Source organism: Dipodascopsis tothii (assembly GCF_038497935.1).
Source record: "Dipodascopsis tothii strain CBS 759.85 unplaced genomic scaffold V1510scaffold_15, whole genome shotgun sequence".
NCBI lineage: Eukaryota > Fungi > Ascomycota > Lipomycetes > Lipomycetales > Lipomycetaceae > Neoaidaea > Neoaidaea tothii.
In genome coordinates this window covers 303831-318131 of record NW_027117999.1, presented here as the reverse complement: position 1 = coordinate 318131, position 14301 = coordinate 303831, and the positions used below count along the sequence as shown (strand labels likewise).

The window sequence follows — 14301 nt, the reverse complement described above, 5'->3', positions numbered from 1 at the left end:
CGGCGCTCACGTGACGCCGCATCGAGAACCAATTTACCGACCGCAGATTCGACGACATCGCCGAACGACGCACGACCTGCGCACGCCACGGCCAGTCCCGACTCGCGCCAGCCCGCCCACCCACTGCCAGCCATGGCCGAACCGCGCACGCGCAAGTCCCGTCGGATCTCGGCCGGCAACATCACGCCCGCCTCCGAACAGGCCAGCGACGGCGACGGCGACAGCAGCAGCCCGATCTCCAGCCGGGGCAGCGCGCTCACCGGCGCCGACACGCAGGTGTCGAGCGAGTCCGACTTTGAAGGTACGCGGTCGCCGGCCGGCGCTGATCCAGGCGGCGGATTCATTCCAAACGACTCGGACGAAGAGGCCGTCCTGGCGCCGCCCAAGCGGCGGCGGACCACGCGCATGGTCGTCGCCGTGCCGGCCCGCGCGCGCGGCCGGGGCCGGGGCCGGGGCCGCGCGCGGGCCGCGCGCGCGTCGGCAGACACGTCGGCGTCGGCCACGCCGCAGCCCGAGGTCTCGCTCGAGGACCAGCTCGCGATCGCCGCCGCGCTCGAGGAGGACGACGTGTACACGCCCCAGGACGGCTCGGACGCGTCCGGCGGCGAGGACGAGGCCGAGGACGGCGAGGCCGGTGGCCGGCCCACGCGCGGCTCGCTGGCCTACGTAAGTGCGTCCGCGACGCTGCTGACGCCAGAACCGCTCGACCCGGGCTGCGCTCTACAAGCACCACCCGCACCTGCAGAGCGTCTTCACGGACCTCGAGAACCGGCCGCGGATCATGACGGGCGTGGCGGACCAGCCGCCCGAGCTCACGGTCCGGCTGCTGCCGTTCCAGCGCGAGGGCCTGCACTGGCTGCTCAAGCAGGAGAGCTCCGAGTACCACGGCGGGATCCTCGCGGACGAGATGGGCATGGGCAAGACGATCCAGACGATCGCGCTGCTGCTCTCGGAGCCGCGCGGCAAGCCCAACCTGGTGGTGATGCCGACGATCGCGCTGATGCAGTGGCGCAGCGAGATCGACTCCAACACCGGCGGCAAGCTCACGACGACCATCTTCCACGGCGCGACCCGGGTCGAGGACCCCAAGAAGCTCAAGGAGTTCGACGTGATCCTGACCACGTACAGCGTGCTCGAGTCGGTCTTCCGCAAGCAGCAGTCCGGGTTCCGGCGCGCGCAGGGCGTGCTCAAGGCCAAGAGCCCGCTGCACGCGATCAAGTTCCACCGGGTGATCCTGGACGAGGCGCACAACATCAAGGACCGGCAGAGCAACACGGCCAAGGCCGCGTTCGCGCTCAAGACGGACCGGCGGCTGTGCCTGTCCGGCACGCCGCTGCAGAACCGCATCGGCGAGCTGTACTCGCTGATCCGGTTCCTGCAGATCTCGCCGTACTGCAACTACTTCTGCAAGAAGTGCGACTGCTCGTCGCTCGACTGGGCGTTCTCGGACAACCGCACGTGCGACAAGTGCGGCCACCGGCCGATGCAGCACGCCAACTGGTTCAACACGGAGCTGCTGAAGCCGATCCAGAACGCCGAGTCGCCGAGCGACCGGCAGACGGGCGTGCTCAAGCTGCACTCGATCCTGAAGCACATCCTGCTGCGGCGGACCAAGCTCGAGCGCGCGGACGACCTCGGGCTGCCGCCGCGGATCGTCGACGTCCGCCGCGACCGCTTCAACGAGGAGGAGGAGGACCTGTACAAGAGCATCTACTCGGACTCGAAGCGGCGGTTCACGTCGTACGTCAACTCGGGCGTGGTGCTCAACAACTACGCCAACATCTTCACGCTCATCACGCGGATGCGGCAGATGGCGGACCACCCGGACCTGGTCCTGCGCCGGCACATGGAGGGCATGGACAACACGCTCGTGTGCCGGATCTGCGACGACGAGGCCCAGGAGGCCATCAAGAGCAAGTGCCACCACGTGTTCTGCCGGCTGTGCATCAAGGAGTTTGTCGAGGGCTACATGGGCGACATCCAGGGCCTGGAGTGCCCGGTGTGCCACGTGGCGCTGGTGATCGACCTGACGGCGCCGGCGCTCGAGGTCGACGAGGACCTGGTCCGGAAGGGCTCGATCGTGAACCGGATCGACATGGCGCACTGGCGGAGCTCGACCAAGATCGAGGCGCTCATGGAGGAGCTGTACAAGCTGCGGAGCGACCGCTCGACGACCAAGTCGATCGTGTTCTCGCAGTTCACGAGCATGCTGGACCTGGTCGAGTGGCGCCTGCGCCGCGCGGGCTTCCTGACGGTGAAGCTGCAGGGCAACATGACGCCGACCCAGCGCGCCAACTCGATCAAGCACTTCATGGAGACGCCCGCGGTCGAGGTCTTCCTGGTCTCGCTCAAGGCCGGCGGCGTGGCGCTCAACCTGTGCGAGGCCTCCCAGGTCTTCCTGCTCGACCCGTGGTGGAACCCGTCGGTCGAGTGGCAGTCCGGCGACCGCGTGCACCGCATCGGCCAGCACCGGCCGGTGCGCATCACCCGGCTGATCATCGAGGACTCGATCGAGAGCCGCATCATCGAGCTGCAGGAGAAGAAGGCCAACATGATCCGGGCGACGATCGAGCAGGACGACAGCGCCATGAACCGGCTGACGCCGGCCGACCTCGAGTTTCTGTTTATGGTGAGTGGCGCGCCGGCGGCGCTGACGGCAGAACTGAGCCTGCGGGCCGGTAGCTTGCTAGTAAATCTCGCGATGCGCCTAGCCCCTGAGTGGCGGCGGCTCGTGGCCTGCCAATGCATGTGCGGGTAGTAGTGCGTGGCTGGTGCGCTAGCGCGGCGGCGCGCGGCGGCGCCGACGGGCGCCGCGGCGGCCGCGCACCGCCACACCTGCGTCAGTGCGGCGCCACGTGGGACGTGCGTCTTAATGGTAGTCACTTTCCATGCGCGCACGGGACTGTGCCACAGCGCCACATTGAGTCACCCGTTCCGGTAGATCTCCTAGCCAGATCCAACGTGCCTAGCCGATAGACCCCGGCGCCCAGATCTATAAAGCCAGCGCGCCGCCCAGCCCGCGCCCCACGCTCCGCGCCCACGCCAAGGTACGCCGCGGGCCGCCCGCGCTGACCGCAGATGACCCAGCCCACGACGACAAAGAAAGCCCCGGAGCCGCTGTCGACCGCGACCGCGCTCGACTACGAGAGCGCCTACGGCGCGCACAACTACCACCCGCTGCCGGTCGTCATCTCGCGCGGCGAGGGGGTGCACGTCTGGGACCCCGAGGGCAAGAGGTACCTGGACTTCCTGTCGGCCTATTCGGCCGTGAACCAGGGCCACTGCCACCCGAAGATCGTCGGCGCGCTCGTCGAGCAGGCGCAGAAGGTCACGCTGACCAGCCGCGCGTTCTACAACGACGTGTTCCCGCGCTACGCCAAGTACGTCACCGAGTACTTTGGCTACGACATGGTGCTGCCCATGAACACCGGCGCCGAGGCCGTCGAGACCGCCCTCAAGCTCGCCCGCAAGTGGGGGTACCAGAAGAAGGGCATCGCCGACGGCGAGGCGCTCATCCTCTCGGCGGCCGGCAACTTCCACGGCCGCACCCTCGGCGTGATCTCGATGTCGACCGACCCCGAGTCGCGCACGGGCTACGGGCCGTATCTCGCCAACATCGGCCCGGTCGTGCCGGGCACGAACCGCGTGATCGAGTACAACAGCGTGCCGGACGTCGAGGCCGCGCTCGACGCCGTCGGCGACCGCGTCGCCGCGTTCATCGTCGAGCCCATCCAGGGCGAGGCCGGCGTCGTCGTCCCGGACGACGACTACCTGCCGCGCGTCGCCGCGCTCTGCAAGAAGCACAACGTGCTGCTGATCGCGGACGAGATCCAGACCGGCATCGCGCGCACCGGCCGCATGCTCTGCGTCGACCACGCCGGCATCAAGCCCGACGTCGTCCTGCTCGGCAAGGCCCTCGCCGGCGGCGTCTACCCCGTCTCGGCCGTGCTCGCGTCCAAGGACGTCATGCTCTGCATCGAGCCGGGCACGCACGGCTCGACCTTCGGCGGCAACCCGCTCGGGTGCGCCGCGTCGATCGCCGCGCTCGACGTGGTCCGCGACGAGGACCTGGTCGCCCGCGCCGAGGCCCGCGGCCAGACCCTGCGCCGGCTGCTGGCCGAGCTCAAGGGCGACGTCATCTCGGACGTGCGCGGCAAGGGCCTGCTCAACGCGATCGTGATCGACCAGTCCAAGACCAACGGCCGCACGGCCTGGGACCTGTGCGTGCTGTTCAAGCAGCACGGCCTGCTGACCAAGCCGACGCACGACAACATTATCCGGCTGAGCCCGCCGCTCGTGATTACGGACGACCAGCTGGTCGAGGCCGTGGCCATCATCAAGGCGGCCGTGGCCGAGCTGCCGACGGCGCCGCGGGCGCACTAGTAATAAAGCAGCTTATCTGATCGTGCCGGCGATAACACCACGTGACGAACGCGTCCGCGCTTGGTCCCGGAGATAGCACCAGAGTCACAGTGACGGCTTCGCCGATGCTTACCTACTCTTGGCACCCCGCTGGACGCGTCCGCTGCGTGCACTAGCCCATGTACGGCTAGTGCCGCCGCTCCCTAGTCGTAGACAGGCCTACACAGGCACTCAGGGTTGCTAGGCGCGACACTTTTGTACGGTCGGAGTTACTAGCCCCGGCACGCTGGTGCCGAGATGTCCCAATGAGGACTAACGGCACCTATTGTCTGCCCAAAATGGTGCTTAATACTGAACAAACTTACTTTGTCGGCCCTTCAAAGCTCCGTGGCGGACTTAAATGCGCCGCAAGCCAGGTTCTATATAAGCGGACGCGACCCACAATCGGCGGCAGAGACATTCGAGGTGAGTGCACACACGCATCGATCTGACCACAGATGGCCGAACGGCACAGCACTGACGGCACCGGCTACGCGACCGACACGGGCAGATCCGAGTACACGTCTGCGGACTCGTTCTACACGGCAGACCGCAGCGCGGGCAGCGATGCGGACTCGCTGGCGAGCGAGCGTACCGCGCGGCGGACGGACGCGGTCCCTGCGGCCGCGGCTGTGGCCGAGCCCGAGCTCGGCCTGCCGGCGGACAAGCTGTCGTCGTCGGACCTGAGCACGACAGACGAGAAGGAGGCCGAGAAGCCTGCGGAGGCCGAGAAGGCGATGGGCGGCGCGCCCGGCGGCGCGCCGGGCGGCCCCGGCGGCCCCGGCGGCCCCGGCGGCCCCGGTGGAATGAAGAAAGTCGACTTCAACGTCGTGACCGACTGGGAGAAGGGCCTCATCGGGTGGGACAGCCCGGAAGACCCGGCCAACCCCAAGAACTGGTCGAGCGCGAAGAAGTGGCGTACGATGGGCCTCGTGGCGGTGTCGTGCTTCATGCTGCCGTTGGCGTCGACGCTGTTCGCGCCGGGCGTCGAGTACGTCATCCTCGAGTTTCACCAGACGAACGCGACCGTTGAAACGTTCATGATCTCGATTTTCGTCCTGGGCTTCGGCTGGGGCCCGCTGCTGTGCCACGCGCCCATGAGCGAGCTCTTTGGCCGCAAGTACGTGATCTGCGTGTCCAACCTGGTGTTTGCGCTGTTCAACATCGGCTGTTCCGAGGCGCACAACACGGCCACGTTCATGGCGTGCCGGTTCCTGGGCGGCTTCCTGGGCTGCGCGGCCATGGTCGTCGGCGGCGGCGTCATCGGCGACATGTTCAAGCCGCAGCAGATGGGCCGTGCCGCATCGATCTTCGCGCTCGGCCCGCTCATGGGCCCTGTCGTGGGCCCGGTGGCTGGCGGCTTCATCGCCGAGACTATCGGCTGGCGCTGGACGTTCCGGATCCTGCTCATCCTGGGCATGATCATGACCGTCCTCTTCTTCGTCCTGGTCGAGGAGACGTCGGCGCCGGCGATTCTGCGCGTCAAGGCCCGCCGCCTGCGCAAGGAGCACAACCGGTCCGACCTGATCTCGCACATCGACAAGGGCCGCGACCTCCGTCCCGCCGTCATCTGGTGGCAGTGCTTCTCGCGCCCGCTGCGCCTGCTGTTCACGAACCCGATCGTGACCTTTGCGGCCGTCTACATGGGGTTCGCGTTCGCGTACCTCTACATGTTCGTGACGACCATCACCTACGTCTTCCGCGACTACTACGGCTTCAGCACCGGCCTCACCGGCCTGGCCTACCTCGGTCTCGGCACCGGCCTCATGATCGGCGTCAGCTCCGTCGGCGCCACCAGCGACAAGCTCGTGGCGTACCTGACCAAGAAAAACAACGGCGTGCGCCAGCCCGAGTTCCGGCTGCGGCCGCTCTACCTCTCTTGCCTGTGCATCCCGGCGTCCATGTTCTGGTACGGCTGGGCGATCGAGCAGCACCGCCATTGGATCGCCGTGATCCTGTCGATGATCCCGATGGGCATCGGCATGGTCTCGTCGATGCTGCCGATCCAGACGTACCTGATCGAGGTCTTTGCGCCGTACGGCTTTGCGCCGTCGGCGACCGCTGCCGGCAACTGCCTCCGCATGACTGCTGGCGCGTTTTTCCCGCTTTGCGGCACCAAGCTGTATGCCAGCCTGGGCTTTGGATGGGGCTGCAGTCTGCTCGGCTTTCTGGCCTTTGGCTGCTGCGGCTCCATGGCCCTGGCATTTAACATCTACGGACAGAGGCTCCGTGTCGCATTTCCCCCGAAGCTGTGAGCATTTTGCTTCTGCATTGTTTGGCATGAGTAGTTCGTGGAAGAGCACTGTGTACATAATTGAAATTTGATTTAATTCTCCTTTTTTAGATTCTGAAGATGTTGCGCAGGCCTTCGTTGCGCTTTTTAAGCGGGCTGATGGCTTTGCCGAGCAGGTTGGACGGCGCGGCAAGCTTGCCAGGCTCGTCGTCGAAGAGCGTGGGCCGGCCGCCCAGCTTGCGCCGCTTCTTTTTCTCCTTGGGCTCGTCGGCCGAGTCCGTGGAGACGTCGAGGACGACGGGCTGGACGTCGTCGTCGTCGAGGAGACGCGCGAGACGGCCCTTTGGCTTGGACTCGGCCTTGTCGGCAGGCTTCATGGCGGCGACGCGGCCGCGCGGCTTGGCAGGGGCCTTGGCGGCCTTGGCGGCCTTGGGGCGACCCCGGGGTTTGGGCTCGAGCTCGGGTTCGGGCGCGGGCGCGGGTCCGGGCGCAGATGCGGGCGCGGGTCCGGGCACAGATGCGGGTGCGGGCTCGGGCGCAGGGCCGGGTGCGGGCTCGAGCGCAGGGCCGGGTACGGGCTCCTCGGCCGGCTTCGGCTCGGGCTCGGCCGCCCGGGCCGGCTTGGCCTTGGCTGGCCGCCCCCCCAGCGCGTTCGCCGCAGCCTCGGTCAGCACCGACGTCTTGGTGGACGCGGCCTTCTCCAGCCCCGGCGCGTTCTCCTTGCGCTCGTCCGGCCGCAGCCGCTCGCTCAGGTGGATCGACGGCGACTCGATCTGGATCGACGTCTCGCTCTGGCGGTTCAGAAACGGCGTCGTCGAGAACGTAGACTCGTCCAGGATGTTTGTCTTGCGCGCGCGCTTGGGGCGGTCGGCGTCGGCAAAGGACTCTGGCAGCTCGGACCGCGCCTTGCGCGTCAGGCTGGCCGCGCTCTCTTTGGACAGCTTGAGCTTGGCCTTGGCGGCCTCGAGCCGCGACTCGAGCGCGTCCTGCTTGATGCGGAACTGGTCGCGCGCGCGCGCCAGCTCCTTGGTGGCCTTGTCGGTGGCGGCGGTCTGCTGGTCGAGTCGGACGCGGAGCTGGGCGAGCTCGTCGCGGAGCTTTTTGTCGGCCTCGCGGCCATCTGTCTTGGCCGCGCGGTCGCGCTCAAGCCGCTCGCGCTTGAGCGTGGCCTCGAGATCGACCACGGTCGCCTCGAGCGCCTCCAGTTTGGACTCGAGCTCTTTGGTGCGGTCGGCCGAGCTGCGCCGGGCGTCCGTGGCCTTTTCGGCGCGGGCCAGCGACGCGCGCGCGTCGCGGATCTCGACCCGCAGAGCCGCGGCCGCCGCGTCGGCCGCGTCTTTGTCGGCGAGCGCGCGATCGAGCTGGCCCTGCAGCGTGGCGACCTTTTTGCGGACGTCGGCGAGCGCGGCCGCGGACGCGCCCGCCGACCGCGACTCCTCGTCCGCCAGCCGCGCGGTCAGGTCCTTGACCGTGGCCTCCTGGTGGGCCAGCCGCGCGGAGGTCTCAGCCAGCCGTTGCTCGAGCGACGACTTGTCTAGGAGCAGCTTGAGGCGCGCGTCCTCGGAGCCCTTGAGAGCACCGAGCTCGATCGCTGTCTCCGACAGCCGCGCGGTCAGCGCGAACTTCTCCTCCAGCAGCGCTTTGGTGGTGGTCTCGCTCTGGCGCAGCGCAGCAACCTCGCTTTCGAGCGACGCGGCCAGCCGGCCCTTGGCCTCGGCCGTTTCTTCCGTCTGCACGAGCTTGGCCTGGAGCTCGGCCAGGTCGGCGCGCAGCCGACTGGCGACGGCGTCCTGGGGTCAGCGCGTCCGCGGCGGCACTTACGCCCTCGGCACGCGCGGCGGCGGCGTCGCCTACCGCGGCGGCGGTTGCGGCGGCGGCATCGGCGGCGGCGGCGGCGCTCGAATCACGCTCGTGCTCCGCCGTCAGCAGCCGGATCTTGATCTGCCGCACGAGGTCCTCGAGCTCGAGCCGGTCGATCTCCGAGACGGCGTTCTGGTATCGTGCCGCCAGCAGCTCCGACAGGGACGCGGTCTGCGCAGGCTGGGTGTCTGTGGGCGCCATGACGCGGAGGGGCGCGGCGCGGGTGTTTTGACGCGGCGGTTGCCGGGGCAACGGACGCGATCGCTGGCGGTTGCCCTGGCAACGGACGCGATCGCCGGCGGTTGCCCCGGCAACGCGCTCGCGCGCACCCGCATACAGCCGCAGAGGCCCGGGCGGCTATGAGCCGCGCGCCGTGCGGCTCGCGGAGTGGGCGGTGAGCCGCACGCCATGCGGCTCACGCCGTCAGCCAGCCGCGCCGGCGACGCGCAGTTGCCAGGGCAACGCAGCACGTGACGTCACGTGGGCGCCATGCAGCTACGTGTACTTCCGCGCGGCTCGCTCTCACCGTCCCCCAACCATGCGCTCGGCTACCCTCAGATCGGTCGTGATTCAGCTGGCATTGTGCCTCGCCCTGCTCGCCGGGCTCGGCGCGGCCGCCAAGGCAGACAAAAAGACGTACGATGGCGCCGCCATGCAGCGTCTCCTCAAGAGCAAGGGCCACGGCGGCATCATCCAATTGACCGGCAAGACGTTCGACCCCGTCGTGGACGCGCCGCGCGACTACGACGTGATGGTGCTGCTGACCGCCGCCGGCCCCGAGATGAACTGCCAGCTGTGCAAGCAGTTCCAGCCGTCGTACGACCTGCTCGCGGCGTCGTGGGCGGGCGACCACGCCGGCGGTGACGGCCTCTTCTTCGCCCAGCTCGACTTCAAGGACGGCCAGAACGTCTTCCAGCGGGTACGTATCTGTGTGCGCGCGCTGACGGCAGCTCGGGCTCAACAGCGTGCCGAACCTGTGGGTGTACCGCGCCGGCAAGGACGAGCCGGTCAAGTACGACTTCGCGCCGACCGCGGACCTCACGCAGGCCACAATCAAGTTCATTGCCGACACCACCGGGCGCCAGGTCGTGCTGCGCCAGCCGCGCGACTACTCCAAGATCTTCTCGGTCGCGTCCACGGTGTTCGCGCTCGCCGTCGGCGTCAAGATCTTCCTGCCGGTCATCCGCAACGTGGTGCAGTCCAAGGTGATCTGGATGGGCCTGGCCATGGTCGCCATCCTGCTGTTCATCTCCGGCCACATGTTCAACAACATCCGGCACACGCCGTACGTGTCCGGCGACCGCTCGGGCCAGGTGCAGTACATCGCGCGCACGTTCCAGATGCAGTACGGGTTCGAGACGCAGCTCGTGGCCATCATCTGTAAGTACGCCGGCGGGCGGGCTGACCGCAGACGCCATCCTGGCCTTCGGCACGATCTCCCTGGCCACCAAGGTCCCGCGCACCAAGAGCAAGACCAAGCAGACCACCGCGGTCACGGTCTGGACCGTGCTGCTCTTCGTCGCCTTCAGCCTGCTGCTCTTCGTGTTCCGCATGAAGAACGGCGGCTACCCCTTCTCGCTGCCGCCGTTCTCCAAGGTCTAGCACCAAAATGTCTATTCCTCCGTGACATCTCAAAAATAAATAGATAAATACAAAGTGACCAAACCAAGGAGCCGAACATCCAAAAATTACAGTATACTCGAAAAATAGCGGCAGGATTCACATGTCATTTATAAAATACAGGCCGAACGATGACATAGAATATATACAAATCGAACGTAGTGCGGGTAGATGCGGGGGCCGGCGCGATGCCTGCATCACGGCGGCGGCAGGTCGTCCATCTCGTCCTGGAGCATGACGTCGTAGAGGCGCAGGAACGGCCCGCCCGGCTCGACGATGCTGTGGGGCGCGAGCTCGAGCGCGAGCGCCATGTCCTCGGCCGTGACGATGTTGTCGTCGTCGACGAGCCGGCGGCGGGCGGGCTTGGGCTTGGGCAGCGCGGCGCCGATGACGCCGGCGGCGGAGCCCGCGGCGGCGGCCGCGTCCGGGTCGGGCTCGGCCAGGGTGTGGTACGACACGAGCGCGTCGCGGTTCGTGAAGAACTTGGTGCGCTTGGACGGCCGCACGCGGTCGAAGATCTGCTGGAGGAAGTCGCGCAGATGGTACTCGAGCCCGGCCAGGACCGCGTCCGGCACGTCCTTGGCGATGCCGTCGACGAGGCCGTGCTCGTACGCGATGCCCAGGATGCGCGTGCTCAGCGTGTCCGCGTCCGGCAGCTCGAACGACTCGGCCGCCAGCGGCGCCTGGTAGCTCTGCAAGATGTCCTGGCTGATGTTGGTCTTCTGCTTCTCCTTCTCCTTGAGCGTCGGCAGCCGCGGCACCTTGGCCTGCCGCGTCAGCACGATGGTCGACGGCACCGCGCCCTTCTTGCCCGCGTCGCGCGTGATGGCCTTGAGCCGCCGCCGCTCCCGCGGCGTGAACCCCATGATCTCCGACTTGAGCCGCGCGAGCACCGGGTCGCCCGCAAACCGCGCCTTGCTGGGCGCGTCCTTCGACCGCTTGTTCCACGCCAGCAGCCCGGACGTCGACGCCGGCGAGTCGCGGAACGCGTTCGCCAGCGACGCCAGCAGGAACTGGTTGTGCGTGCGCACCATCGACTTGTCCAGCAGCTCGCCCAGCTCGGCCTCGATCTCCTTGCGCGTGAGCCGCCCTGGCGTCAGCCTGCCCGCGCCGCCACCCACCTGTCAGGAACCCCGTGATCACGTCCCGGTACCGCGGCCACCGGTCGCCCAGCATCTTGCGGAAGTCGCTGATGATCGGCTCGATCTCGATCCGCCGCGCCGGCCGCTGCGGCTTGGACGGCGTCGTGCTGCCGCCGCCAATTCCGTTTGCGAACCCGCCCGCGCCGTACCCGTTGGCCCCGCCGTCCTTGCTGCCGCCCTGCGGCGACGACTGCGACGAGAGCATGCCGTTGCCTGCGCCGGATGACGTCGACGCTGTCGGAGTCGACACTACCATTGATGCCTGAATGTTTGGTCCACCGCCGCTGGATCCTGGATGCGCGCCTCGCGCGCGCCGACAACAGCCGGTCCTGACTAGCCGGGCCTGATTAGCGCCTGCGATGTGCGCCGACGGCTGTGCTGCGCTGCCGACTGGATAATCCGATGGATTCGATGGCCGACAGAAGCCTGCTCGTTTCCAAAGTCGTCAACTTTGCGGAGTGCGGTCGACAGAAAGCGAAGAGGCAGAGGTGCGGAAGGAGAGGCGCGCTTGGGGCGCATGTGTGCAAATATGCGACGTTTGTGGCTGCAAATGTGGCGCGTCACCCGGCGTTTGGAAATCCGGCGGCGGACCCGACGACGGTCGGCGGGCCTGGCCGCGGCGCACGGCGGCAAAACGCGCGCCAAAGACGCTGGCGGACGCCAGCCGGCCGCCCGGGGCCGCTGGGGGCCGGCGGGCAAGCCGCGCACGCCTGCGAGTCGGCAATGGCCGGCGACGCTGGCGCCGTTGCGCGCACTGTTGTAGCTTTCGATTCTAATTACATGTAGCTGGTCGAGCGTCGGCAATTACATTTAGCCGCACGGCCGGGCTTGTGGCCCCTACAGCCGCTGCTGCGGAGCAGTCGGCCGCGCTGGAGCCGCCGGCCGCGGTCTCCGGCGGCGCTTCGTCGCAGCAGTGCTGCGGCAGAGACCGTGCAGCCTCGGGTAACATGCAGCCGCGGGTAACATGTAGCCGCGGGTAACATGTAGCCGCCGGTAACATGCAGCCGCCGGTAACATGCAGCCGCCGGTAACATATAGCCGCGACTCTAGACAGCGTTCTCGGCGTCCGTCCGCACCAGCAGCCCGTTCTCGCTCAGGTACGTCTTCACGTCCGTCACGGTGTACTCGCCGCGGTGGAACATCCCCGCGCCGAGCGCCGCGTCCGTCGGCGTCTGCTCAAAGACCTCCAAGAAGTGCGCCGGCCGCCCCGCGCCCGACGACGCAATGACCGGAATGCGCACGGCCGCCTTGACGTCGCGGATCAGCTCGAGGTCAAAGCCCGAGTTGGAGCCGTCCTTGTCGATGCAGTTGAGCAGGATCTCGCCCGCGCCCATCTTCTCGACGGCCGTGACGAGCTGGCGCACGTCCAGGTCGCGGGCCTCGCGACCGCCCTTGATCGTGCACTGGTACCACGCGTACCGCTCGCCGTTCGGGCCCGGCGTGGCGGTCTCGATCGTGTGGTGGGGCGTGTCGGCCGGCGACGCCACGTAGACGCGCTTGGGGTCGACCGAGATGACGACGGCCTGGGCGCCGTAGGCGCGCGAGATGGTCTCCATGGGCGTCGTGCCGGCGAGCACGCCGCCGCGCGCGTAGAACTCCTCGGCGGCCGTCACAGCGTCGGACCCGATCGAGACCTTGTCGGCGCCCGACAGGAAGTACTGCGACGCGACGTCGAGCGCCGGGATGACGGTGCCGTCGGGGTCGACCGTGTCGCGGATGCCGCCGCCAACCGTCAGCGGCACAAACACGCACTCGGACGCCCGGCGCAGGATCTCGAGCATGGGCAGGTCCGCCAGCGGGCAGTTGCGGAACGACGTGATGTTCAGAAACGTGACCTCGTCCGCGCCCTCGAGGTAGTACTTGCGGGCCATCTCGACCGGCTTGCCCAGGTTGCGCACGCGGTTGCCTGCCGACGCGTCCTTCTCGCGCACGTCGTACTGGTCGCCCTTGGTCACGACCAGGTCGCCGTCGTCGTTCGCGCGCACGTCCAGGCACGCAATCACCCGCCGGGTGAGCCCGACCGACGCCGGCGCCAGCGGCTCGAGCGACTCGGGCGACGGCGTCCGCCGCTGCTCGAGGAACGCCCGGATCACCCGCAGGCCGGCCACGCCGCTCTTCTCGGGGTGGAACTGCGTGGCAAAGACGTTGTCCTTGTACAGCGCGCCGACAAACTCCTCGCCGCCGTACGACCCGGTGGCCACGGTCCAGCCCTGCGCGATCGCGACCGCCGGCCGCGCCGCGAACGAGTGCACGTAGTAGTACTTGCTGTTGGGCCGCAGGTCGTAGATACTGCCCTGCGACGCCACGGCCGCCGAGTTCCATCCGATGTGCGGCACCGACTTGGTGGTGTCGTCGAACTTGGCCAGCTTGTCCGCAATCAGCCCCAGTCCCTCTGCGTCCGGGCTCTCGACCGAGCCCTCGAAGAGCGCCTGCATGCCCACGCAGATGCCCATCAGCGGCCGCCCGGACGCGATGTACGCCTTGAGCGGCTCCACGAACCCGCGCTTCTTGAGCGCGCCCAGGACGTGGCCAAAGTTACCGACGCCGGGGAAAATCACGATCTGCCGTCAGCGCCGCCGGCCGCCCACCTACCTCTGCCGTCTCCAGACCGTCCGCGGGCTCGCGCACCCACTTGACCTCGTACCCGAGCCGCTGCACCGCGTTCGACAGCGAGCGCAGGTTGCCGCTCTCTAGGTCGAGGACGTGCACCACTCGGCCGCTCATTGTGTGTTCAATTGGCCTGGTGCGGTGGTCGCGCGCCTGTGTCACAATCCTGCGATAGCTCTGTGTTCCAGAGTCCTAGTACGATCTGCTGTCGCACCCGAGCCGGCCGAGAACCGTGCTTTAAGTCGTGTGGTGTCAGAGGTTGAGCGAAAAATTTATGACTCTTGTCAAAATTTTCGTCCCAGCGGATGAGTAACGCGCATACAAGCGCGCCGCACGGTGTGCGGCATGTAGCCGCAGGCCACTGCTACGTGGTCGCACAGGCCAAGCGCGCCGCACGGTGTGCGGCACGTAGCCGCAGGCCACCGCTACGTGGTCGCA

General features: G+C 67.8%; 7 protein-coding genes across 7 annotated transcripts; 4 read left to right on the top strand and 3 right to left on the bottom strand.

The window, feature by feature from the left end:
• Positions 1-55: 55 nt before the first annotated feature.
• Positions 56-2786, top strand: V1510DRAFT_394708 (DNA repair protein RAD16). The gene is made up of 4 exons (XM_066931851.1): positions 56-301; positions 332-666; positions 698-2629; positions 2661-2786. The coding sequence occupies exons 1-4, from the start codon at positions 133-135 to the stop codon at positions 2664-2666; spliced, it is 2442 nt and encodes an 813-aa protein (XP_066788964.1). The 5' UTR covers positions 56-132; the 3' UTR covers positions 2667-2786.
• A 63-nt stretch (positions 2787-2849) lies between these two features.
• On the top strand, positions 2850-4621 carry V1510DRAFT_128890 (pyridoxal phosphate-dependent transferase). The gene has a single exon (XM_066930302.1). It carries the CDS (start codon positions 3079-3081, stop codon positions 4381-4383), a length of 1305 nt encoding a protein of 434 aa, XP_066788963.1. The 5' UTR covers positions 2850-3078; the 3' UTR covers positions 4384-4621.
• A 586-nt stretch (positions 4622-5207) lies between these two features.
• Positions 5208-6656, top strand: V1510DRAFT_365519 (major facilitator superfamily domain-containing protein; the record flags this gene model as incomplete). Its single annotated transcript, XM_066931229.1, has 1 exon — positions 5208-6656. The coding sequence occupies one exon, from the start codon at positions 5208-5210 to the stop codon at positions 6654-6656; it is 1449 nt and encodes a 482-aa protein (XP_066788962.1).
• Positions 6654-8695, bottom strand: V1510DRAFT_430342 (uncharacterized protein; the record flags this gene model as incomplete). The annotated part of the gene is made up of 2 exons (XM_066935367.1): positions 6654-8424; positions 8456-8695. 2 exons carry the CDS (start codon positions 8693-8695, stop codon positions 6742-6744), a joined length of 1923 nt encoding a protein of 640 aa, XP_066788961.1. The 3' UTR covers positions 6654-6741.
• A 451-nt stretch (positions 8696-9146) lies between these two features.
• V1510DRAFT_365477 (uncharacterized protein) lies at positions 9147-10096 on the top strand (the record flags this gene model as incomplete). The annotated part of the gene is made up of 3 exons (XM_066931224.1): positions 9147-9413; positions 9445-9874; positions 9906-10096. 3 exons carry the CDS (start codon positions 9147-9149, stop codon positions 10094-10096), a joined length of 888 nt encoding a protein of 295 aa, XP_066788960.1.
• Positions 10097-10110: 14 nt separating this feature from the next.
• Positions 10111-11723, bottom strand: V1510DRAFT_417220 (transcriptional regulator of RNA polII, SAGA, subunit-domain-containing protein). The gene is made up of 2 exons (XM_066933911.1): positions 11236-11723; positions 10111-11204 (listed from the first exon to the last, which is right to left on the bottom strand). The coding sequence occupies exons 1-2, from the start codon at positions 11510-11512 to the stop codon at positions 10312-10314; spliced, it is 1170 nt and encodes a 389-aa protein (XP_066788959.1). The 5' UTR covers positions 11513-11723; the 3' UTR covers positions 10111-10311.
• A 244-nt stretch (positions 11724-11967) lies between these two features.
• V1510DRAFT_417217 (uncharacterized protein) lies at positions 11968-14133 on the bottom strand. The gene is made up of 2 exons (XM_066933910.1): positions 13849-14133; positions 11968-13817 (listed from the first exon to the last, which is right to left on the bottom strand). Exons 1-2 carry the CDS (start codon positions 13978-13980, stop codon positions 12303-12305), a joined length of 1647 nt encoding a protein of 548 aa, XP_066788958.1. The 5' UTR covers positions 13981-14133; the 3' UTR covers positions 11968-12302.
• Between the last annotated feature and the right edge of the window lie 168 nt (positions 14134-14301).

Coding starts and splice junctions, on each gene's coding strand:
- V1510DRAFT_417217 (XM_066933910.1), bottom strand. CDS start 13,980: ATGAGCGGCCGAGTGGTGCACGTCCTCGACCTAGAGAGCGGCAACCTG. Junction 13,818..13,848: donor ACGGTCTGGAGACGGCAGAG/GTAGGTGGGCGG, acceptor CGCTGACGGCAG/ATCGTGATTTTCCCCGGCGT.
- V1510DRAFT_394708 (XM_066931851.1), top strand. CDS start 133: ATGGCCGAACCGCGCACGCGCAAGTCCCGTCGGATCTCGGCCGGCAAC. Junction 302..331: donor GAGCGAGTCCGACTTTGAAG/GTACGCGGTCGC, acceptor GCGCTGATCCAG/GCGGCGGATTCATTCCAAAC. Junction 667..697: donor CGCGCGGCTCGCTGGCCTAC/GTAAGTGCGTCC, acceptor TGCTGACGCCAG/AACCGCTCGACCCGGGCTGC.
- V1510DRAFT_128890 (XM_066930302.1), top strand. CDS start 3,079: ATGACCCAGCCCACGACGACAAAGAAAGCCCCGGAGCCGCTGTCGACC.
- V1510DRAFT_417220 (XM_066933911.1), bottom strand. CDS start 11,512: ATGGTAGTGTCGACTCCGACAGCGTCGACGTCATCCGGCGCAGGCAAC. Junction 11,205..11,235: donor GATCACGGGGTTCCTGACAG/GTGGGTGGCGGC, acceptor GGCTGACGCCAG/GGCGGCTCACGCGCAAGGAG.